We start from the raw sequence: 19,967 nt of genomic DNA, 5'->3' as shown, positions 1-19,967 counted from the left end.
TCTCCCTCTCAGGAAAGAATTGCTCCCTCCTCTGAATGTACAGAGCACCTCGTACTTCTACTGTGTAATTCATTTCTTTTTCTCTTAAAGAGCTCTTATTAATGGCTTCTGAACCTATCTTCCTCTCACATTAGATTGTGCCTCTTAAAGTCAAGATCCTGGTTTCTTCTTTTCCCCATAATGTATCACATAGGACATGCTGAATCAATCAGTGTTAATTACTCAGTGAATATATGATATTACTATGTTGCAAGGTAATTTATCCTGGTGGTAAGGACTCCGGTTGTAGAATTAGACACACATGGGTGTGGATTCTAGCTCCACCATTATCAGTTCTGAAACTTCTATCCACCTCCCTCTTTTGTAAAATGGCATCTTCTAGGGCTGTTACAGAGATTAAAAGAGTTAAAGAATGCAAAATGTACAGTCCAGTTCCTAGCACCAAAAGGCTCAGGATATGCAAGGAGCTATTAATATTAGAATAATGAAAATAATAATGAATATTACCATCATTATCATTAGTTACCACTACTACCAGGTTCCCCAAATCCTCAATGAGCTCCCCTGTTTCCTTAGATAAATGAGGAAGATATAAAATAAATATATATTGAGAGAAAAATAAAAGCCCAAAACTGAGTCTGTGGATTGTTGCTCCAAACCACATGTGGTTTCTGTGAGCTGGAGGACACGTGAAATGTCTCTCCCTGAGACCCTCACCTAACAGTGGCCCTCTGGATCTGAGCCCCAGGATGACCAGAAATGGTCAACTCAACACAGTGAGGAAAGAAGTCCAAGCATCCCACATCAGGTCTTCAGAATGAGGCCCTGCCTACTCATCCTCAAAACAATCCCATGCTGCAAAGGGTCCCAAGAAATAAATTCACAAAGATTCCACAGCTCTCATACCATGCCCTGTACCATCCTTGCCTCCTCCTTACCTATCTTGGAAAAGGCACTGGGTGGGTGGGAGGGTGGGGGGTAGAAAGTCACCCTATAACCAACAGGTGGCCCCAGGTGGAGGTTAGATAGTAGCATGGCCATAGTAGTAGTGGTTTGGTGTGAGCGGTGGATCAATAATGGAATGCTTTGAGTGTGTCTAGAACCTTTGCAGGAATCAAAACTTGAGATATCAACAGGTAGACTGTTAGTGCTAACACGTTTCAGATCTGGAGACGACCATGATGGCCTAGTTCATGCCTGTCCTTTTACAGACAAAGCAACAAAGGCTCTTCACTAAAGGAAGTAAAGGGTGCACTGGCTTGTGTATTCATTTACTTGGCATTTATTGTACCTCACAGTATTGAGGACTGTGCTCAGTACCATGCATGCTCAGAAAAAATAAAAGAGTCTCTATCCTCTGATGCCTTCAGCCAAAGAGGGGAACAGTAACCACAAGCCAACTAATCACGAGTTTCAATAAAGTCTCTCGTAACCAACTTCTTTTCAACCAGCTCTTTGGAGGAGCTGAATTCCCACTCTTTGCACCCTAACTGATGCCCCTGGGGATCTACAAGCTCCTGGCCCATAGCCTCTTCTCCCAGACCAGAATGGAGGCCCCTAAGTTGCCCACATCAATTTAGTTGCGGTGCAATAGGTATCAATTCTGTTTTGTTTCCAAACCTATTTCTATTTCTATATTTTCATTATACTTGAGAAACATAACTAAAAATTATGTAAACTGACAACATAGGAGTGCAAAAAAAAAACATTCTATTTCTTTAGAAGCAAATGAATCACTAAAATGTTGTAATTTTAGGTACAGATAAGACAACTATTAAAGATTGAAGAAAAACACACCAACAAGTTCTGTACTTAGATTTACTTTTATAAGTGTCTTCAAGTCCCAAGAGCGTCAGAAGATGGATAAATACATTTGCACTTAGGTGATTTTAGCTGAAAAAAAAATTTGACTGCCATGAATCATTTTTGTGTGATTCTCCATTTTTTAAATTTTTTTCCAAGTAATCTAATTCTTGTCCCCATTGCATCAAATAAAAAGGGCTTCCACTATAATTACCACTTTATGATAAAGTGCATGAAGGAAACAAACTAAATGCTGTAACAGAAAACAGCAGGATGACCTATTTGGTATGGAAAGAAGGGCAGAAGCCAGCCAAGCCCAAGTGGGGGAGCAGAATTCTAAGCAGAGGGAACAGGACCCAGGAGGACCTTGTTATGTTGGAGGAACTGAAGCAGCAGATGAAGGAAAGGGAGATGATGGAGTTGTTCGGGTCAGCGGGGCTCCAAGCCCATCAGATGACTAGGTAGAGACCTGTGGACCACAGTATGAAGTCAGAGTCCTTAGGGGAACTGTCAGGGGGTCTGACTTCTGCTTTCAGAACATTCTGGCTGCTTTGTGGATGGAAGGTGGAAAAGAGAAAGTGGGCAAGGGCGAGACAGGGATAAAGTGATAAGGTCAATGACAAAGTGCCCTCAGTCTAGATGATAAGCAGACACAGAGCATAGGCCAGGGTGTAATGAGGATGGCAAGTGGGAACAGAGTCCCTGATTCCAGGATGTCATGGACATCGAGACCCATGATGCTCAAGTCCCTTCTATAACATGGCGCAGTGTTTGGATATAACCTACCTACTTCCCACCATGGGCTGTAAACCATCCCGAGATCATTCATACCCAACACAGTGTAAATGCTGTGTAAATGGTTGTTATTCTGCGTTGTTTGGGAAATGATGACAAGAAAAAAAGTCTGTGTGTGTTCACAAGAGAAAAAAAAATTAAAGGTATTTTCCATCCACATTTGGCCAAATCCACAGCTGGATGCAGAACACACAGATATAGAGGGCCAGAGGGCCGACTGTAGTACATAAATTTGTGATATAGAGAACTCATATCCATATTTCCTTTAGTCAGCCCATCCATGTGACCAAACTTCCAGCCAAATGTTTTTTAAGTATGAGTGTTCTGATAGGGAGAAAATTTCACCAGAAGTCAAGAAGCTTGGTTTAAAAAAAAAAAAGTTGTTCTGTTCTAGTTTGATATTTATTGACTGTGCTCTAAGAGCAAGCTGTTTCACCCTTGGAAACTCCAAGGTTCAGCCCACCTCAGATTTGGATTGTGCAGTTTAACTAAAATGATGGCTTGTGCGTACACTACGCTTGACAATGAATCCAGGAGTCTGGTGATCTTATTTCCTCCTTTGCTCCTCACTGCACGTAAGGTAGGTATTATCACCCTACCTTCACACCTGAGCAAGCCAACTTGCACACATCCAGCAGTCACTGAGTACTGCTCTCCCTGCCAGAGCTATGCTCTGAGACATTAAAAACTAATTGGAACCAGCCTTTCCCTAAAGGCATTCACAGTCTGACAAAGAACACAGACATAAAAATGCTAAATTATGGAATATTGAGCAAGATAATTGCTAAGAGAGAAAGTGCATTGGAACCACAGAGAAGAAACTTAATAATTTTTTCCTTTGGGAAGGGTTGGTAGGTGTCCCACTGGAATCCGCTCTGGCTGGGTCTTGAAGGATGTGTAGAAGTTTTCCAGGCATGAAGGGGCATTTTTAGGAGTGAATGTGGAGGCAGGGCAACCTGGAAGGAAATGGTTTACTGAGTGCCTCAATGTGGGTGGGTGGACTGAGCAGAATGAGGCTGGAGAGGTGAACTGGGGCCAGGAGGCTCTGCCCCAGGGAGCTCTCAGTGGGTGACCTATGCAAATGCAGGAAACAGCACATTTGCTCCACTTTCAGGCTTTCCTCAAATGCTCTCACCAGTTACACGCTGCATATGTGCTGTGTTTCAGGCTCCCTCTTTCCTTGTTCACTGTTTTCCCCAGAATTAATTTGAATTTCAGCCCTGTCCCCTCATGCCCTCCTGGAGCTCTTCATTTTAGTGAGGGCATTCAAAGAAAACACTCCAGGACAGAAGAAATACTTTTCTTCTCAGAATTTCTCCCAGAATTCAAGGACCCCACACTGATTTTTAGGAAGCACCATTTCCGGATATGTTTTGAAAAACTTTGAAAAGTAATTCAAATGTTGGCACAGACAGAAATGGATGCCAGGACATGCGGAGCAGCTGGGCTTTTGCTAAGGAGTTCCGGTTGGTGGAAAGGTGGCAGAACGAAGCGCCAGCACCAGGGCTGGGCAGCCTGGGTTCCCTGCATGCATGCTTCAACCCCTGCTCTAAAAGTGGTAAGGGAGAAAAATGGTACAGCTAGACGCAGCACTTCCACACCAACCAAGAAATAAACTCCAAAAGGGTAAATGGACTCTTCTAAGGTCATGGAGAGAAGGAGAAGCTTGCTGGCTCATTCACTTGTTCATTGCACTCCACAAGTGTGATTTGGTGCCTCCCACATGCCAAGTGTTGTACTAGACGCTTGGACTCTTAACAGTAAATAAAGTAGACATAATCCCTGCCCTAAAGGGGAGATAAGATTAAGCAAATAAAAAAGAAATCAAGCAGAATAGAGATAGAGATAAGCTATGATCAAAAGAAACCAGATACCGTGATGGAGAATAAAAGGGTGAGTTGTGTACTTCAGAGAGGGCCTCTCTGAAGAGGGAGCATTTAAGCTGAGACCTGAAGAATGAGAACAGTCAGCAATTGAAAGAGTGCTACAAGTGCTTTCAAGGGGAGAACAGCTTGTACACAATTCCCAGGGCAAGAAAATTTGGACCATCCTGCAAGGTAGGAGAAAGACTGGGTGTAAAGGCCAGGCTGAAGGTGTGTGGAGAGCAGATGTGGCAGGAGAGACAGGCAGGGGTCAGAGCTCACAGCCTTAGATTTCAAAGTGCCTGTAATTATTGATAGATTCTTGATTGTTCTTCACATCTGTGTCAGAAAGGAAAGTCATGTTCATAGCAGGACTCCACTGGTCAAGCATGAGTTCCAAATGCCATGTTCTCAGCATGCATGGCTGAGACCACGGATTAAGATTGAAAAGAGAAATGATTCAGCTTTTCTTCTGGATCCACCCCTCCATTTGATTAGTGTTCTGGAAATCCGCCAAGGGCAGGGGTCAGATGGGAACTCAAACACAGAGGAAGTAGGATTTGGTTTCTGGTGATATCCTTTGATTTTAGAGACCCGGGACCTCTTGTCTTTGGTAGCCTTGTGTCTTCATTATCGTTCTTTCACCCTCCTCAGCAGATGCACCCTAGATGGAAGATGAATTTTGCTGATTTAGGGCATCCTTGGGCTGTCCTTGTGGATTTCGGTAAACTTTTGCCTTGATTGACAGATGCTGATCAAATTCACGGGTGCACAGCTCACTGTAGGCTTGCCGCTTGGGTTAGGAAAAGCCATTTGCAAGTATGATTTTCAGAGGAAAAGAATAGAAAATAAGAAACAAAAGATTTTTTTTTCTCCCACTCACTCAGGAAACCAGAATTAAGATAGCCAAAGGGAGAGTCTGGCTTCACTTAATGAATGATTTACCTGGCGTTCCTGTCGTAATGGTTCCTTAATGAACCCATGAGAGTGGCTTTGTGATCAGGGGGCAGAACCAGAGGAAGGAGGAGCTCTGAAGCTGATCTTCCCACAACTCCTTTCCCTTGGCAAATGTCCTTGCTTTTAGTCCTTCTGTTCTGGCTGATACCTGTGCCAGTTCCCAGAAACTGCACAGGAGGCTGAGCTAGATGGATTTGATCCCCCTCAGGACTCTTCAAGGAATTCTGCTGCCTACCCACAAATGTGCTGTGTGGGCCTTCACCTCAGGATGGACTGCAGTCTCAACCTTGACGCCTGAGCTCAACCCAAGAATGAGCCTTGTGGACACCAGACTCAAATCCATACCCTCTTCTTCAAATTGCAAACAGAGCTCCTCACGCCACCTCCCCAAGGAGCCCCTGACCCAGCAGTCCTAACTGGGCCCCTCTCCTTGGCCCTGAGGGTCCAGCCACAGTGTGGTGAGCTCCATGGTATGAGTCTACTTTTTGAATAAACTTCTGAAAACACATTTCCTCTCATGACAGGGCATCCTTTGCCGTCTCGTCAGAGTGGCCTTCAGCCGTGGGCAGTATCCCAACATCTTCTAGTTCAAAGCTGGCCTGGGCTCAGGGGAGGAATCCTGGAAATGAGAACCTCACATATGGTTGTCCTTGTGTCTGCAGTTGGATTGAGCTGTGGTTTGGATGTGAGGTGTCCCCCAAATCTCTGTTAATACAAGAGTATTCAGAGGAGCAATGATTAGATAGGAAGAGCTGTAACCTAATTAGTCCATCCTAGTTTGAACGGACTGACTGGCTGGTAGCTGTAGGCAAGAGGCCAGGGGAGGTGAGTCACTGGAGATGTGCCCTGGAAGGGTGCGTCTTCCCTGAAGACCCTTTGTCTCCTCTTCCCCTGTCCCTCTCCCTCTCCCTCACCCCCTCTCTCCTGCCTGACCCTGCCATAAAAAGAGCCGTTTTCCCCTGCTGGGCCCCTTCCCCCATGATGCTCTGCCTCACCTTGGCCCCAGAGTAATGGAGTTGGCCATCTATGGACTGAAGCCTCTGAAACTATAAGCCCCAAGTAATCTTTTCCTCCTCTAAAAGTTAGACACTAACTAAAACACTCTGAGAGCTTCAAGCTCTCATTGGCTCTTGTACAGAAGCCAGCTGGTGGAAGCCATTGAGACTTCAACCACTGGTTGTTTCAGGGTTCCTTTCCCTTGACTTCCTCATGTTATGACGAAAGAGAGAAACCACAGGAGAACCAGGAGGTATGGCAGAGGAAAGGGTTCAGACCTCTCTCCGTCATTCCCCAGCTGCTTTCCCATCTGTATGGGCTCAAGGATCACCATGCTTGCCCTAGTTACCTTCCTGGGTATTCACAGGAGAAAATGGATGTGAGAAAATTACTCAACCACTCTCCTATGAGTTATTCTTACCTTTACCAAATTGTTAGCATTTCCTCTTTCTTGCTATCCAGTATTAGACTAGCAGATAGTAGGAATTCCCAAACTATGTCCCACAGGCCAATTCAGCCTAATCCTATTTTTATAAATAAAATTTTATTGAAACACAGAACACACTGATTTGTTTACCTATTGTCTTTGGATGTTTTTGTGCAGCAGGAGCAATTGCAACAGAGACTATATAACCCCAAAATCTAAGATATTGACTCTTTGGCTCTTTATGAGAAACGTTTACCAATGCCTGGCATAGATGGTGAGAGTGATGCCTCTCAAGTTGGAATTCTTGTGTTTGGACTCTTAATCTTCTGCTTAAACTATGTGATCTTGGGCAAGTTAATTAGCCTCGGGCTTCTATCTATAAAATGGGATAATAATGATATCCCTACACCACTCTGCTGAATGAGTATTAAGTGAGTAATTAATATAAAGAGCTTCTTTCGCATGGTGCCTGATGAATGGTAAGCACCAGTGTTGGCTGTTATTATCCAGGAGATGAAAGCTCTGTTTTGAGCCAATGGACTTTCAGGGGACCAGGTAGAATGGGTCACAGCACAGGTCATAGAGGGAGACACACCTGGATCCCTGTCTCAGATCTGTCACTTACCTTGGGAATGACTCATGAAAGATTACTTGATTTCCCTGAACTTCAGCTTTATCACACATGGAACAGGGAAAAGATAAGAGGACATGGTAAGGAATAAATGATAAAATGCATGTGAAATGACTGAAATGGTATTTGGCACATAGTAAACATTTGATAGGTGATATACCAATAATAATAAGTAAAAATGCCATTTTCCCAAGCGGTGCCAGCCATCTAGAACACATGGTGGCTAGAAGTCCCCAGTGCACCAGCGCCACTTGAGTAGGAGGCCCTACTTGCAGCTGGTGATACACTGGACACCAGGTCCTGCACATTCCAAATACATACAAATTATATAAGGTATAAAGTGGAGTTGGTCAGATAGCTGTCTAGTAGGAGAAATTTTTTGTAGGCTGATGGTTCCTTTAGAAGAGACTTTTGAATTCTTATGTTTGAGTTTAATGATAGTCAAGGAAGATGATGTGCACAGTTGTATCATTATATGAACTATGTCTGGAAGATCCTCTTCACATATTAGTATGTGAATACAAGTGATGCTCAGCAGTTGGCCATGCAGGGTGAAAATGATATCTGAAGGGTTGAATTATGTAATGGGATATGAACCTTCTTGCCTAGAGAGCGTGGTTGAGGAGATGGTGTGTTGTGAGTGCTGCATTAAGGTTGGCTGGGCTTCATTCCCAGCCTCAGAGCACATCTCTCATCGTCTGTTGGCCTATGCTAAAAGGGAGTGACCACATGAGTGAGTGACCTATGCACAGGGGATATTGCATATCTCCCAAACCCATGGATATGAAATGATCCTTCTCATTTAGAAGGATGTAAAACAAGTAACAACAACAAGAATTTTTGTTTATTTCTTTACCAAGCTCTATATGAGATAAATCACATTGTATGTATCATGAAAAATGATAGACTCAGAAGGCCTCTACCTTCAAAGAAGCTTACATCTCAGTTGTGGGTGAAAATATTTAAGTACACAAAATTATTTTATATTATAAAACAAATGAGTCCAATCATGGAAGAAATACCATGGAAGAAATATGGGCTTAGTTGTCAACAATAGCATCTATGGATTAATATAGATAATTAATGCAGGTGAATGATTTCTATTTAGTCTTTCTTTCATTTATTCACATACTGGTGATACCCTGAAGAAACTGTCCATGAATTCCTGAATGCTAGATAGATTCCCAGAGCTGCCACATTTTCTGTCTTCTCTGAGGTCCACTTTTTGTAGCTGAGACTCCCTCGTAGCCTGCAAACAAATGTCATCCTTAGTCATCCTCCATTGATTTCTGTTCTTGAAATCAAAGAACCCAGCCATAAGACAGGTATGTTAGAGATTGACAGACAGACAGACACACACACACACACACACACACACAGAGATACACACACAGAAGAGATTAACAGATGCACACTTCTATGGACATTGAAAAGCAGGGTAGAGACCCTTAGTTCACAGCTAGGACTGGGAAGGCATAAGAACCTTCCCAGAAGGTGGCATTTAAGCAGAACCTTTAGAGAGCAGAACAGACTTGGAAAGGAAGACGACAGGAGGCAGGAGGGTGGGCAGGAGGGAGCAAGAGCAGCAGTTTCAGGCCAGAGCCTAAAGCCTAGAAACATCCAAGGACCAGCAGCATCTACCCTGGAACCCCGTGAACTCACTGAGCCCCGTATGTTGGTAGTTCCATCACACTTGAGAAGAAAATGTTCTCCTTCTCATTTTCCTAGTTATCCCATTGAGCCAGAATAGCCTCTCTCTCCACTGTGTCTCTTGGCCATTGACTTGAGCTCCACAAGGACCCAAGCCACACCTGGAGCACTATATGCCCAGAGCAGCATTGATTTTACTCAGAGAGTTACAGAACTGCTTTCTTTTCCTCTTCATCTCTACTGCTTTCCTTCTTTCTCCCTGTCCTGTGTGGACCTGGGTCTTTTTGTCTTTTGTTTCTCAAGCTCATCAGTCCTGAGCCCTGTAATTCCTTCTACCCAAAACTCTGGCCCTTTGCCTGGACATACCTTTGAAAGGCTCATTTCTCAACTCGAATATGAGTGCCACAGAGAAGGACTCCTAGAGTAGCCAGACTCCTTCACATCACCTAACTTTATTTTCTTTGTAGTACTTGCAGCATCCAAAATGATCTTGTTTATTAATATGTCATCTTGACCCCTTCTAGAACCTAAACTCCATGACAGCAGGCACTTTTCTTATTCAGCACTGTATCTCCATGGCAGCTGCTTCCTATCTAACCTATACTACATCTGTTGGGTGGATGGATGGATGGATGGATGGGTGGGTGGATAAAGAAGAATGGCAAGAAGAAAGAACAAATTTTCATCTGAACTCATTAGAACTACACATTCCTAATGAGTTCAAAAAGTTCTATTAGAGATGTTTCAGGAAGGAAGGACCCAAGAAAGGAGAGAAGGGCAAGTTTAACATGAGCCCCATTGGATAGATGGAGCAGATGCAGCTCAGTGGGGGAAAGGGGCTTGTTCACTAAAGCAGATTTGCTTCTTAGCAGTTACTTCTCCAGAACTATGTCAGGCATCAAGGAGTTTGCTGTAACCCAAACCACAGTCCATCTGCTTGCCCTTCCTCCATGCCCTTGGCTTCACATATGTCAGCCCCCACAGTGAGCCTAAATTCCAGACCAGTGAACCCAGCCCGTGTGCTCATTCTTAGCCTCGAACACAATGTCACATCTCATTGACTTTCAGTGCTTGGTAAGTAATATCCCTGTTTAATAATAAATACACAAATCAGGGCAGGAGAGGATGGCTCCTCTTCTGCATCTCCCTTGCAGCCATTTCCCAGCTGGTCTCTAGAGCCCAGGGGATGATGAGAGGTCCCAGGAAAGTGGAGATGAATCCAAAAGCCAAAGGGAACTGCAACACAGGCACGTGACTTGGCAGCTCAACTTCTCCAGTCCTGTCCAAGTCCTAGGCAATCTGGTACCCATGTGTCCCCTGTGCTACGCCACACTGCTTGCTCCAGGTGTGCATTAGTGGCTCTAATGTTCTCTTCTTTCCCAGCTCATGCAGAACCTTTGGATCAACTGGTCCCTCTATCTGGATACAGACGCAAAGTGCTGAGCACCATGCTTGGACTGTAGCAGTAACTCAGTAAACACTGGCTACAACAGCAGCTATAACCATTTGTTCGAAAGTTGACCCCCTTGTTAATCCATCAAATTACCCTTTATTTCCTTGATGTCCAACTTACTGAACTCACGTGCAAGCTCCGTAAAGGCAGAGAACGTGTCTGTCTTGTGTCATTGCAGTATCCCAATTCTCTGGCAATATGAATTTCTGGCACCCAGTAAATATTTGTTGAATTTATTAAATGAGTGATAAGATTTTTATCTAAAGAATGCCAGAGAAGCCCTGGACATGTCTCAGAATCCTAAATGAATATGACACGGTTTAGAAGGAATGGGGACAATTTGTATCTATCATGGTAATCTTTTTCATGTCAGCATTGTAACTAGGATGCAAGAGGGTATAAAAAGGAGATGGAAGGGCACTCTTATTCTTTCCTACGTGTCGGAAATAAAGCAAATTTTGGGTCAAAACATTAGAGTCAGAGGATCAACTTCCACCACTCAGCATAGAATCATTCAGGGAGAGACACGAGGGTCCAAAAGATGCCCATCCACACACGCTCACTCTGTCCCTCCCCCGGTGAAGCTGTCCCACCACTTCATTATCTACTATTTACCACGAGGCTGACACATTTCCAGGGACTGAAGCCAGGAGCTGAGGAGACAGGTCGGTGTGAGAGCCCTTAAATGAAGTGACAATAAAAAAGGAGTTGCTAATACCAGGAGTTCCCTCCCTGGGAGGGAGCTGTCAAGGCTGGTGCCCAGGGCTGTGAGATTTATTGATACTAAGTGGATGGTGCCTTAACCAGGAGTGATTATCAAAGATGTCTGAGTGCACTGAGGGTGGAATTGGATGCCTGCTCCATGCAGGGGGCGGGGGGGGGGGGGTTCCCTGCCCTTCAGCTCCTGCCCTCGTGCCTCCCCAAGAGGGAATTCCTGGCCTCATTTTTTATTTGCGCTGATTGTTGGACACATTCTGCTACAGAATCTCTTGGAGGCAAGGACCTTGGGACCTGACACTCTGGCAGGATTCCCTGAATATGTGCATCTTTTTTTTTTTTCCTTTCTCTACCAGCTCTTTGCTATCGCCGTTCCTTATCCCTGGACTTCTTTTCATGAGCCAGTAACTGCACTCAACACCGTCTCCTGACTGGCTCCTGCTTAGCTAGCTCCTGTTGAAGCTGGTCCTTCCTCTTGGAAGCCTTCTTTGAGCTACCCAAAGGCTAAGTCTAGGTGTCCTGCCTGAACCCAGAACTGATCCCTGCTAAGGCACTTGGACTGAATTCCAGTCATCAGGCTGGTTGTTAGTATCTCCCGCTGTCAAGGTGACAGTTCTTGAGGTCGGGCCTTGCCTGCTTCACCAATGCATTCCCCTTTGTCTGACACAGTGTCTGACCTAGTTAGGTGCTGGGTGTGGAGTGGTAGTGGAATGGGTTCATGGACTCATGGGTAAGCAAAGGAAAAGATAGATGTGTGTACATGAGCTCTTCCCAGGGGAGGAGGGAGACATCAGACCTCAACCAGGTTCATTTATTTGTTGGTTTTAATATGTGCACCTCATGGACCATGATGTGACGATGCCTCTGTAACTGGCAGCGGGGGAAGCAGAAAGCTACATGAGAGGGTTTTCCAGAAACCAGAGCAGAGACTGCTTCCCTCCAGCCTTGTGGAAGGAGAAGGCAACGTATCACCCACATCAAAGTTCAAGTTCCACAGCCGTCATGGTGGCGTTCAGATCTCGGCTTTGCTTGTGCCTGTCCTGGGTCTTGTTTCCCTAGTTTGTAACCAGCATCATGGGATGTGGGCAGAGTTAACAAAAGCAAACATCCTTGCACCACCCGTGGTCCTCCTTGCTTGATGTCAGCTCCTATAGCACCTGTCAGAAGGTTCCAGAGACACCACTGCCTTCCTAAGCAGAGGATCCCACACGTGGTTCAGCCTACGCTGAACCAGCCTCAACATGAGGATACCGTGACTTGGCCAGTACACCACAGGGTTCTGGTTCTGCTCTTGAACATTCCCACTTCTTCCTCCACTGCTTGCCCTGTCGGACCATGCATTCTCCACCCCTGGTTCCCTTTCTGATGTGCCTCATTTTGACTCATCTGTACTAAGTAACTAATTTCACATGGCTGGTTGGGAACCATATCATAAATAAAACCCATCTAGATTTTGTGCTAGGATTTTTGTCACAACAGAATCCAACAGCTCAGAGCCTTCATTACTTTTTGCAATGGAAAAAGTGCACCTGAGGTCGCTAAAAGTTGGGCCAGCAAATAGCTAAAATGCTGTTGAATCAGTAAACATTTTCCAGTCAATTAGGCTAGACTCTAGACTGTTGGAGCCTGGAGGGTGTCAAAAGTTGCAGGAGTCTAAACCTTTGTTTTTCAGATGAAAAGAATCCCAGGAGAGTGCGGGGATTTGCTCTGCAGTGATTAAGACAAAAGGAGAATCCTCCAGGTCTCCCGACATCTAGTCTAGTACTTTTTTCTACAGTACCATGTTATCTTTTCTGATTGCATATTTATTACGACACATTCGATGAAGTGCCTGACAAATGGTAATTGTATTTCCCAACCCTTACCTAAAGACTGTGCTTGGGCCTTGGGCTTGCAGAGTCTCTCTCTCTCTCTCTCTCTCTCTCTCTCTCTCTCTCTCTCTCTCAGCTGAAATGAGGAGACAGCTTGAAGGTCAAATGCTCAGAAACTCTGGGAGCCAGGACCCACTCAGGTGTGAATCCAGGTCAGGTTAGCCCCAAGCCATGCTCTTTTAGGGAGCAGCAGGAAAATTCACCTTAGCTTAAAAAGGACAAAGCAGAAAAGAGATTTGTAAAAGAGAAAAACAGGGAGATGATATGAGATGAAACAATAAATAATAAAATCCTTTCCTTCTGTGTGTCTGAGGATGTGATCATGTCTGTCTGCTCCTGTTTCTTCCACCCTCGTCCCAACTTTTCCTCCTCTACTTCTAAAGTCCTAGCAAGAATCACCAGCCAGGTGGGTCCCAGAGGCCTCACTTGAAGACAAGTAGGTGACATGAGGGGATAGATCTGGAACATCAGGCTTATATCCCACAGGACGATATTTTGCTGCAGCAAAGGCAGAGAAGGGATCCTAAAATACCATGCACAGTGTATGATATTTTAAAAGAATTTATGGTCTCCCTGTGCCCACTTACCCCTGTAAGATGGATGGTGCATTTTGAAAAACCTATATTTAACACGGGAGGATAATATACATGGTTTGTTTCCTGGTACAGAATCCATATTTATGGAAATCTTGATTCTAGTAATTACAATAGACATTTAAAGAGAGCGCCTACAGTGTCCTCTTTAGGGTGAAGGAGAAATCAGTGTGAGGGGTAGAGGATACATAGCTACCTTAGAAGAAAGCTACCCAGACCAGGAGAAGGGAGACCAGAGGCCCCAACAGTCTCCTCTGTGTGAGTCCAACTTTTCCATCAGCCACTGGGGTCATGTGACCTTCTCATCAAGAATTCATCATTCATCTACTCTTCAAACATTTATTAAGCACATACCATTTTCCCAGTGCACGACACCAGCCTTGGGGCACAAGCAAGATCCTTATTTTCAGGGAATTTGCATTTGCCCAAGCCACCACAGATAGACAGATGATAGAAAGATATATATGTAAACTCAGAAAAATATTTTAGATAATAATGATTAAAGTATGGGAAATAAGACAAAGTGATATGATGGAGACCAATAGGAGTGAGGGGTGAGGGAAGGAAGATCAGCTCACTGTTTTGAGGAGGTGATGAAGGAAGGGCTATTCGAGGAAGTGAGACAAGAGCTGAGGTACACCTGCTGCAAAGGTGTGGTCTCTGCAAGGAGATTGGGGAACAGCATTGCAGGCAGGAAGGGAACAGCATGCACAGTGTCTTGGCAGAATGAACTCAGACCCCCCAGAAGAAGAGAGTGGAGGCCATGTGGACAGGGCAGGCAACAGAAGAAGGATGTGTAATATAGGAAAGTTCAGTGGGATAAGTTATTCAAGCCGCATATCATGGTCAGATATATGAGGATTGTTTTTTCCCCCTTGTGCAATGAGAAATCTTAAAACTCTTTGAGGTTTTGCATAAGGAAGTGAAACAATGTATTTTGTTTAGTTTTAATTAATGCTTCTAGGTGGAGAATGGATTTCATTGCTAAATATCAAATATCATAAAGCTTGAGGCCATGAATACCATCTTCACATATCAGGAGAGCCATAGAGTGGATTAAAAGCAAGTATTCTGTGAGGTTCTGGCTTCAAAGAGCAGTCTGTCAGTGGCCAGGCACCTGAAGAGATAGTGAGTCCTTAGAAACTGGAAGTTTGCAAGCAGATGTTACTGATGGCTGCTGGTTTCCTGTAAATGGCGTGCTCATTTTTAGTAGGAGTTGGACAGATGACTCAGGTGGCTGAGTTGGCATCTCTTAAGAAACATTGATCTTTTAAGTCCACTATCTATAGGGACTTATTGAGAACTCACAAAAGACCATTTGGCCCCAAGGCTAACTGCATTCTTTATTGCAACATGACCCAAAGGATCTTCATATCCACATTAAAAGTATGAGCCAAAAAGAGATCCTAGGGGCAAATCAATTAGGTAAACTCTAGATTAAAGTTGAACAAGACACCTCACAATCCTTTATGTAGCTAGTGTGCATATGAAACTCCAAGACAGGGACAGGGCACACAATATTTCCCAATTTATTTGACCAAACAAGACTTTTCTTGTTCAGAGATTCTCATCTTGTGGAACTAATGATTCATCGGACAGGTCTTGGAGACCCCAAGTTAAAGGTCATATCGTGTCATGAGCAGGTGATGTGGTAGGAAACAAAAGATCTAAGAGCATTAACTTTTCATCTTAAAAGAAAAAAATAATACCTGATAATATCCAAGTTATAAGGTGGTAATGAGGGTTGAAAGCCTAATATATGTGAAAGGAGTGCAGAATACTCTTATGGTGATGAAGAAGCTGATGTTCCTCACTATTCACATTGAGAGGGTAATTTTCAGGCACTGGGGATAACTTTTGGTTTCGTTCCCTTATAGGGGCAAAGACTGTGAACTCTATCCCATATCAGATAGTAAGATCGGGTTTAGGAACTGACTGACTGAGAGTTCAATCCCGGGCCCTTGGTCTTATTAGCATTATATTCTAACCAGCAATGTCATCAACCACAAACCAGGACTGGTAACCGCGCTGGGATCCTACAAAGTGGATCCTGGGGGGATGTTCACACAGCTAAGCTATTTCTATGTCTGAGACACTGGGGGTCCTGAAAATCAGCCAACGGGAGTACAAACACCAAATGAGATCAACAGAGAAGTGTACACGGAGAGCCACAGGCCAGGCTGGGAAAATCAACACTTGTCTCCTTAAACATGTATCAAAAGCAACAGCCAGGAGACATCCTTCTTACTATAGCCTTTTTCTTTAAATATTTTGCCTGGTAGTGACGATCAATGAAAATGTAAAGATCGCTGGATGAAGAGTCAAGAGATCTGCCCGACTCAGATTTGCACTAGATGTGCTACTTGAATGTATCCATTAACTTTCTGATCCTTGGTTTCCCCCTTTAGAAAAAGGACCCAATCATCCCTTTCTTGCATTAACAGGGCAATTATAGAGACAAAGTGAGATCACATAGTAAAACACTTCGTATACATGATTACTATAATTAGTAACCATGATAGCATCCAGCACGTAATAGGCACTGGATTCAGACAGATGGCTGGGAGATTAGACAGATGAATGGGTGAACAGGAGGGAGAGATGGACAGGTGAATAGATTGGTGTATTGCAGGCATGGGTGGATGGATTGGTTTGATGGATGGGTGGATGGCTAGATAATAGATGGTAGACAGGCGATGGGTTGGATGGATTTGTTTTTCAGCTCTCTGACAACTGGTTTACAGCATCTCCTATCCATCCATTAATCCTTCTCTCTTTCTCTTCTAGTCTGTTCCCAGTTCTCCAAAGGAGTCTACGCCATCTTTGGGTTCTATGAACGAAGGACTGTCAATATGTTAACCTCCTTTTGCGGGGCCCTCCACGTGTGCTTCATTACGCCGAGCTTTCCTGTCGACACATCCAATCAGTTTGTCCTCCAGCTGCGCCCTGAACTGCAGGATGCCCTCATCAGCATCATTGACCATTACAAGTGGCAGAAATTTGTCTACATTTATGATGCCGACCGGGGTAAGCCAAGGATTAGGGAAGGAGGCTGTTAAGCGATGGAGAGAAAACGATCGGCTAGAGGAAAAATAATGCCACCCTGTCCCTTTGAAAAACACATGGACATGATCCAAAATGCTTTCCTTCTGTGGAAGGGTGTATCAGTAGCTAATCTCTAACCCACAGTGTGGAAACACACCTTTTAGGAGAGTAATCCTCTTAACACACCAGTCCCTCTGTTGCTCACCAGACTCCTGGGTTCTCTCCCCCTCTGTGCCTTAGTTTTAAGACTACATAATGTGGATAAAATTCTCTGTGTCTCATTGCCTCATCTCTATAATAAAGGCAAAAAGTCTCTGCTTCATAAACGTGTAAATGAGATGATGACTAGGAAGTGCTTGTTTGGTGCCTATGACCTGATAAATTTTCAAAAATCTCCATATATTTTAGCTTCTATCATCATCATCATCATCATCATCATCATCATCATCATCATTCCTCTCAGAGCTTTGTAATTTCTGCCTCCTTTGAATTTTACATCACACTTTCCAAATCAGTGTCTCCTATACATTTTTCTTCCCCTTGCCTTTGCTCATTCCTGTCTGGAATGCACTTCCTTCTCACATCTACCTTTATAAATCCCTCCCCTCTTTGACAGCATGCTCAAACCCCACTTTCTCTAGTCCCTGGGCTTTTGCTTTGTGACCTTAGACAAATGACAAGTTCTCTCTGAGCCTCAATTTCCACATCTGTAAAATGATATTAGAATAGTGCCTACCTCACAAAATTCAGTGATTTGAAGTACAGAAAGCTAGTAGATAATGCCAAACACATAGTAGATTTTCAGGACACATGAGGCTCAAACACACTCAACAACATGTACTGAAGGCATAACCGAATCAATCTATAGATGATTTTGAGGTCAGGCACCATATTGGTCAGTACAGAAGGGATTAGCAGTGTTACTGGGAGTTGGATATGAGATACATATAAAAGATTAATAGTGCAAGAGCAAATGTGATAGGCAGAATAATTACCTTCTTGAAAAGATATCCATTTCCTCATCCCTGAACCTGAATGTGTGTTTTTGTTATGTGGCAAAGGAGAATTAAGTTTATAGATGAAATTAACTGACCTTTTTATAAGGAGCTTTTCCTGGGTTCTTGGATGGAATCACAAAGTTCCTTAACTGTTAAAGTAAGAGACAGGAGAGTCAGTGTCAGAGTGATGGGAGAAAGACCTGGTCACCATTGCTGGCTTCAGAGATGAAGCCAAGGGACGCAGGCAGCTTCTAGAAGCTGGAAAGGCAAGAAAACAGTTTCTGTCCTAGAACCTTCATAAAGCCAACACCCTCATTTTAGCACAAGGATACCCATCTCCAGCATCTGACATCCAGAAGTATAAGATGATAAATTTGTGTTGTGTTAAGCCACAAAGCTTGTGGTAATTTTGTTACAGCAGCAATTAGAAACTAATACACCATCTCAGTTTCAAAGATGGAACTCAGCGGTATTGAGGAACAGGCTTCTTCCTTTCATTTAACTGAATCAGAAGAGAGTAGTTAAATTCAGTGCACATTTATTGACCACCTACCGGGTGACAAAGTGTTAGTGATATATCGAGGGCACATCAAACATCCACAAGTTTGATCAACAGTTCTTAGGTGTCTCTTTAGATGCCAGATTGGTTCATTTAGTAAACATTTACTGAATGCCCCAAAATAATAACAGCTAACATGTATAAAACCCTTAAAGATATAAAGATTCATTTTACCTTTGAAGAAACTAAAGTTTGCTGAGGCAAATGAACCTGTACAAGATCATGTACCTGATATGTCGAATTCGAACCTCAGATTGTCTCTGCTGTTTAGCATGTCCTGGGAACAGAAACACAAGAGACCCCGTGCCTGTGCTCATGAAGTCCAGCCTTGCACAGTGAAAGAAAGCTGGAGCTGGGCTTGGCAGAGCCATGGGGTTGAGGGTAGAGAAAGGAGAGTGCCTGGTGGAAGTGGGGTGGTACCTTCTGATGCTGACAGCCACTTCTCTGTGCTACCTGTCCCACCTCCAGGTTTGTCCGTCCTGCAGAAAGTCCTGGACACAGCCGCAGAGAAGAACTGGCAGGTGACAGCAGTCAACATTTTGACAACCACAGAAGAAGGATACCGGATGCTCTTTCAGGATCTGGAGAAGAAAAAGGAACGTCTGGTGGTGGTGGACTGTGAATCCGAGCGCCTCAATGCCATCCTGGGCCAGGTAGTGGAGAGAGCGGGGACTGGGGCAGGGACTGGAGATGATCCAGGGACAGCCAGACGACGCACTTTGGCCGTGGGTGTTATAAAGAGGGCTAAAGGAGAGTTCTTAGAGATGAGATTAGATGCCTTCCATTTCACATTCTGTAAAATTCATAAAATTCAGTTCTGAAATTCCTTGAAGTAGCATAAACAATGAGAACCTTGATACCGAGCTTCAAATGATTCTCAGATGGATGGACCAAAAATTTACCTCCAGTGTTTCCCTTTACTGTTAAAAAAAATAAACTACACTGCATTTACAGCTCACCAAGTGCCATATCACATCAGGAGCATGGACTGCAGAGCCAGCTTCCTGCATTCAGCCCCAGGCTGTGTCTCTCACTGATCCGGCATTTGGTATCTCGTCGCTTTGGCCCACTGACCTGTTTTTAAGAGTCTAAGGAAGCAGCAGCCTCCTCTCTCCTGTTTCCTTGCACGTGGTCTTGCCTCTGAGAAATCAACTGTGTATTCTATGAATAGGCACTGTGACCTCAGTGGTTTTTAGACAGAAACTGTAATTCCTCTGGTCTCAGAACTTAAAACACGTGCCTGCCACGGACTTAGTAGGCCTTTGTGGAGACGGCTTGTCTTTCCAAACTACATTTGTGAATCCTGAGGAGTTAGCAAGGAAGAAGATTTGCAATCATTTTTGAAAAGAGCCATATAATAGAAGATGGTAACTTTAGATACTTGACAATATGACAAGGCTCCTTAATGGCCCTCAAGACCCTAGGGGCCCCCCACAGGGAATCTCAGCACCAACTCAGCAGAAGCCTCAGCAACAGAACAAGGAGAGAGTCTGAAAGTCATGAATTCTTGAAGGCATTAACTTTGTGTGTTCTACTTTATCATGTGTGGATTTGACTTTCGCTCTTGAAAAGAGAAATCAGCAAAAAATATTTCTATTGAGATACAGGTC

General features: G+C 44.0%; 1 protein-coding gene across 2 annotated transcripts in view; it reads left to right on the top strand.

Annotated features, from left to right (window-relative positions):
* Gria1 (glutamate ionotropic receptor AMPA type subunit 1) overlaps positions 1 to 19,967 on the top strand; it is a 301,486-nt gene that overhangs the window by 138,047 nt on the left and 143,472 nt on the right. For both annotated transcript variants that reach the window (XM_046446417.2, XM_058579911.1), the window contains exons 3-4: positions 16,543 to 16,782; positions 18,826 to 19,010. In XM_046446417.2, coding sequence (XP_046302373.1) covers positions 16,543 to 16,782; positions 18,826 to 19,010 — 425 coding nt within the window. The remainder of the gene's footprint in view (positions 1 to 16,542; positions 16,783 to 18,825; positions 19,011 to 19,967) is intronic.

Source organism: Marmota monax, unplaced genomic scaffold (genome assembly GCF_021218885.2).
Source record: "Marmota monax isolate L192 unplaced genomic scaffold, Marmota_monax_Labrador192_F-V1.1 WCK01_AAM20220418_F8-fsc00188, whole genome shotgun sequence".
NCBI classification, from domain to species: Eukaryota; Metazoa; Chordata; class Mammalia; order Rodentia; family Sciuridae; genus Marmota; species Marmota monax.
This window is presented reverse-complemented; position numbering and strand designations above follow the sequence as displayed.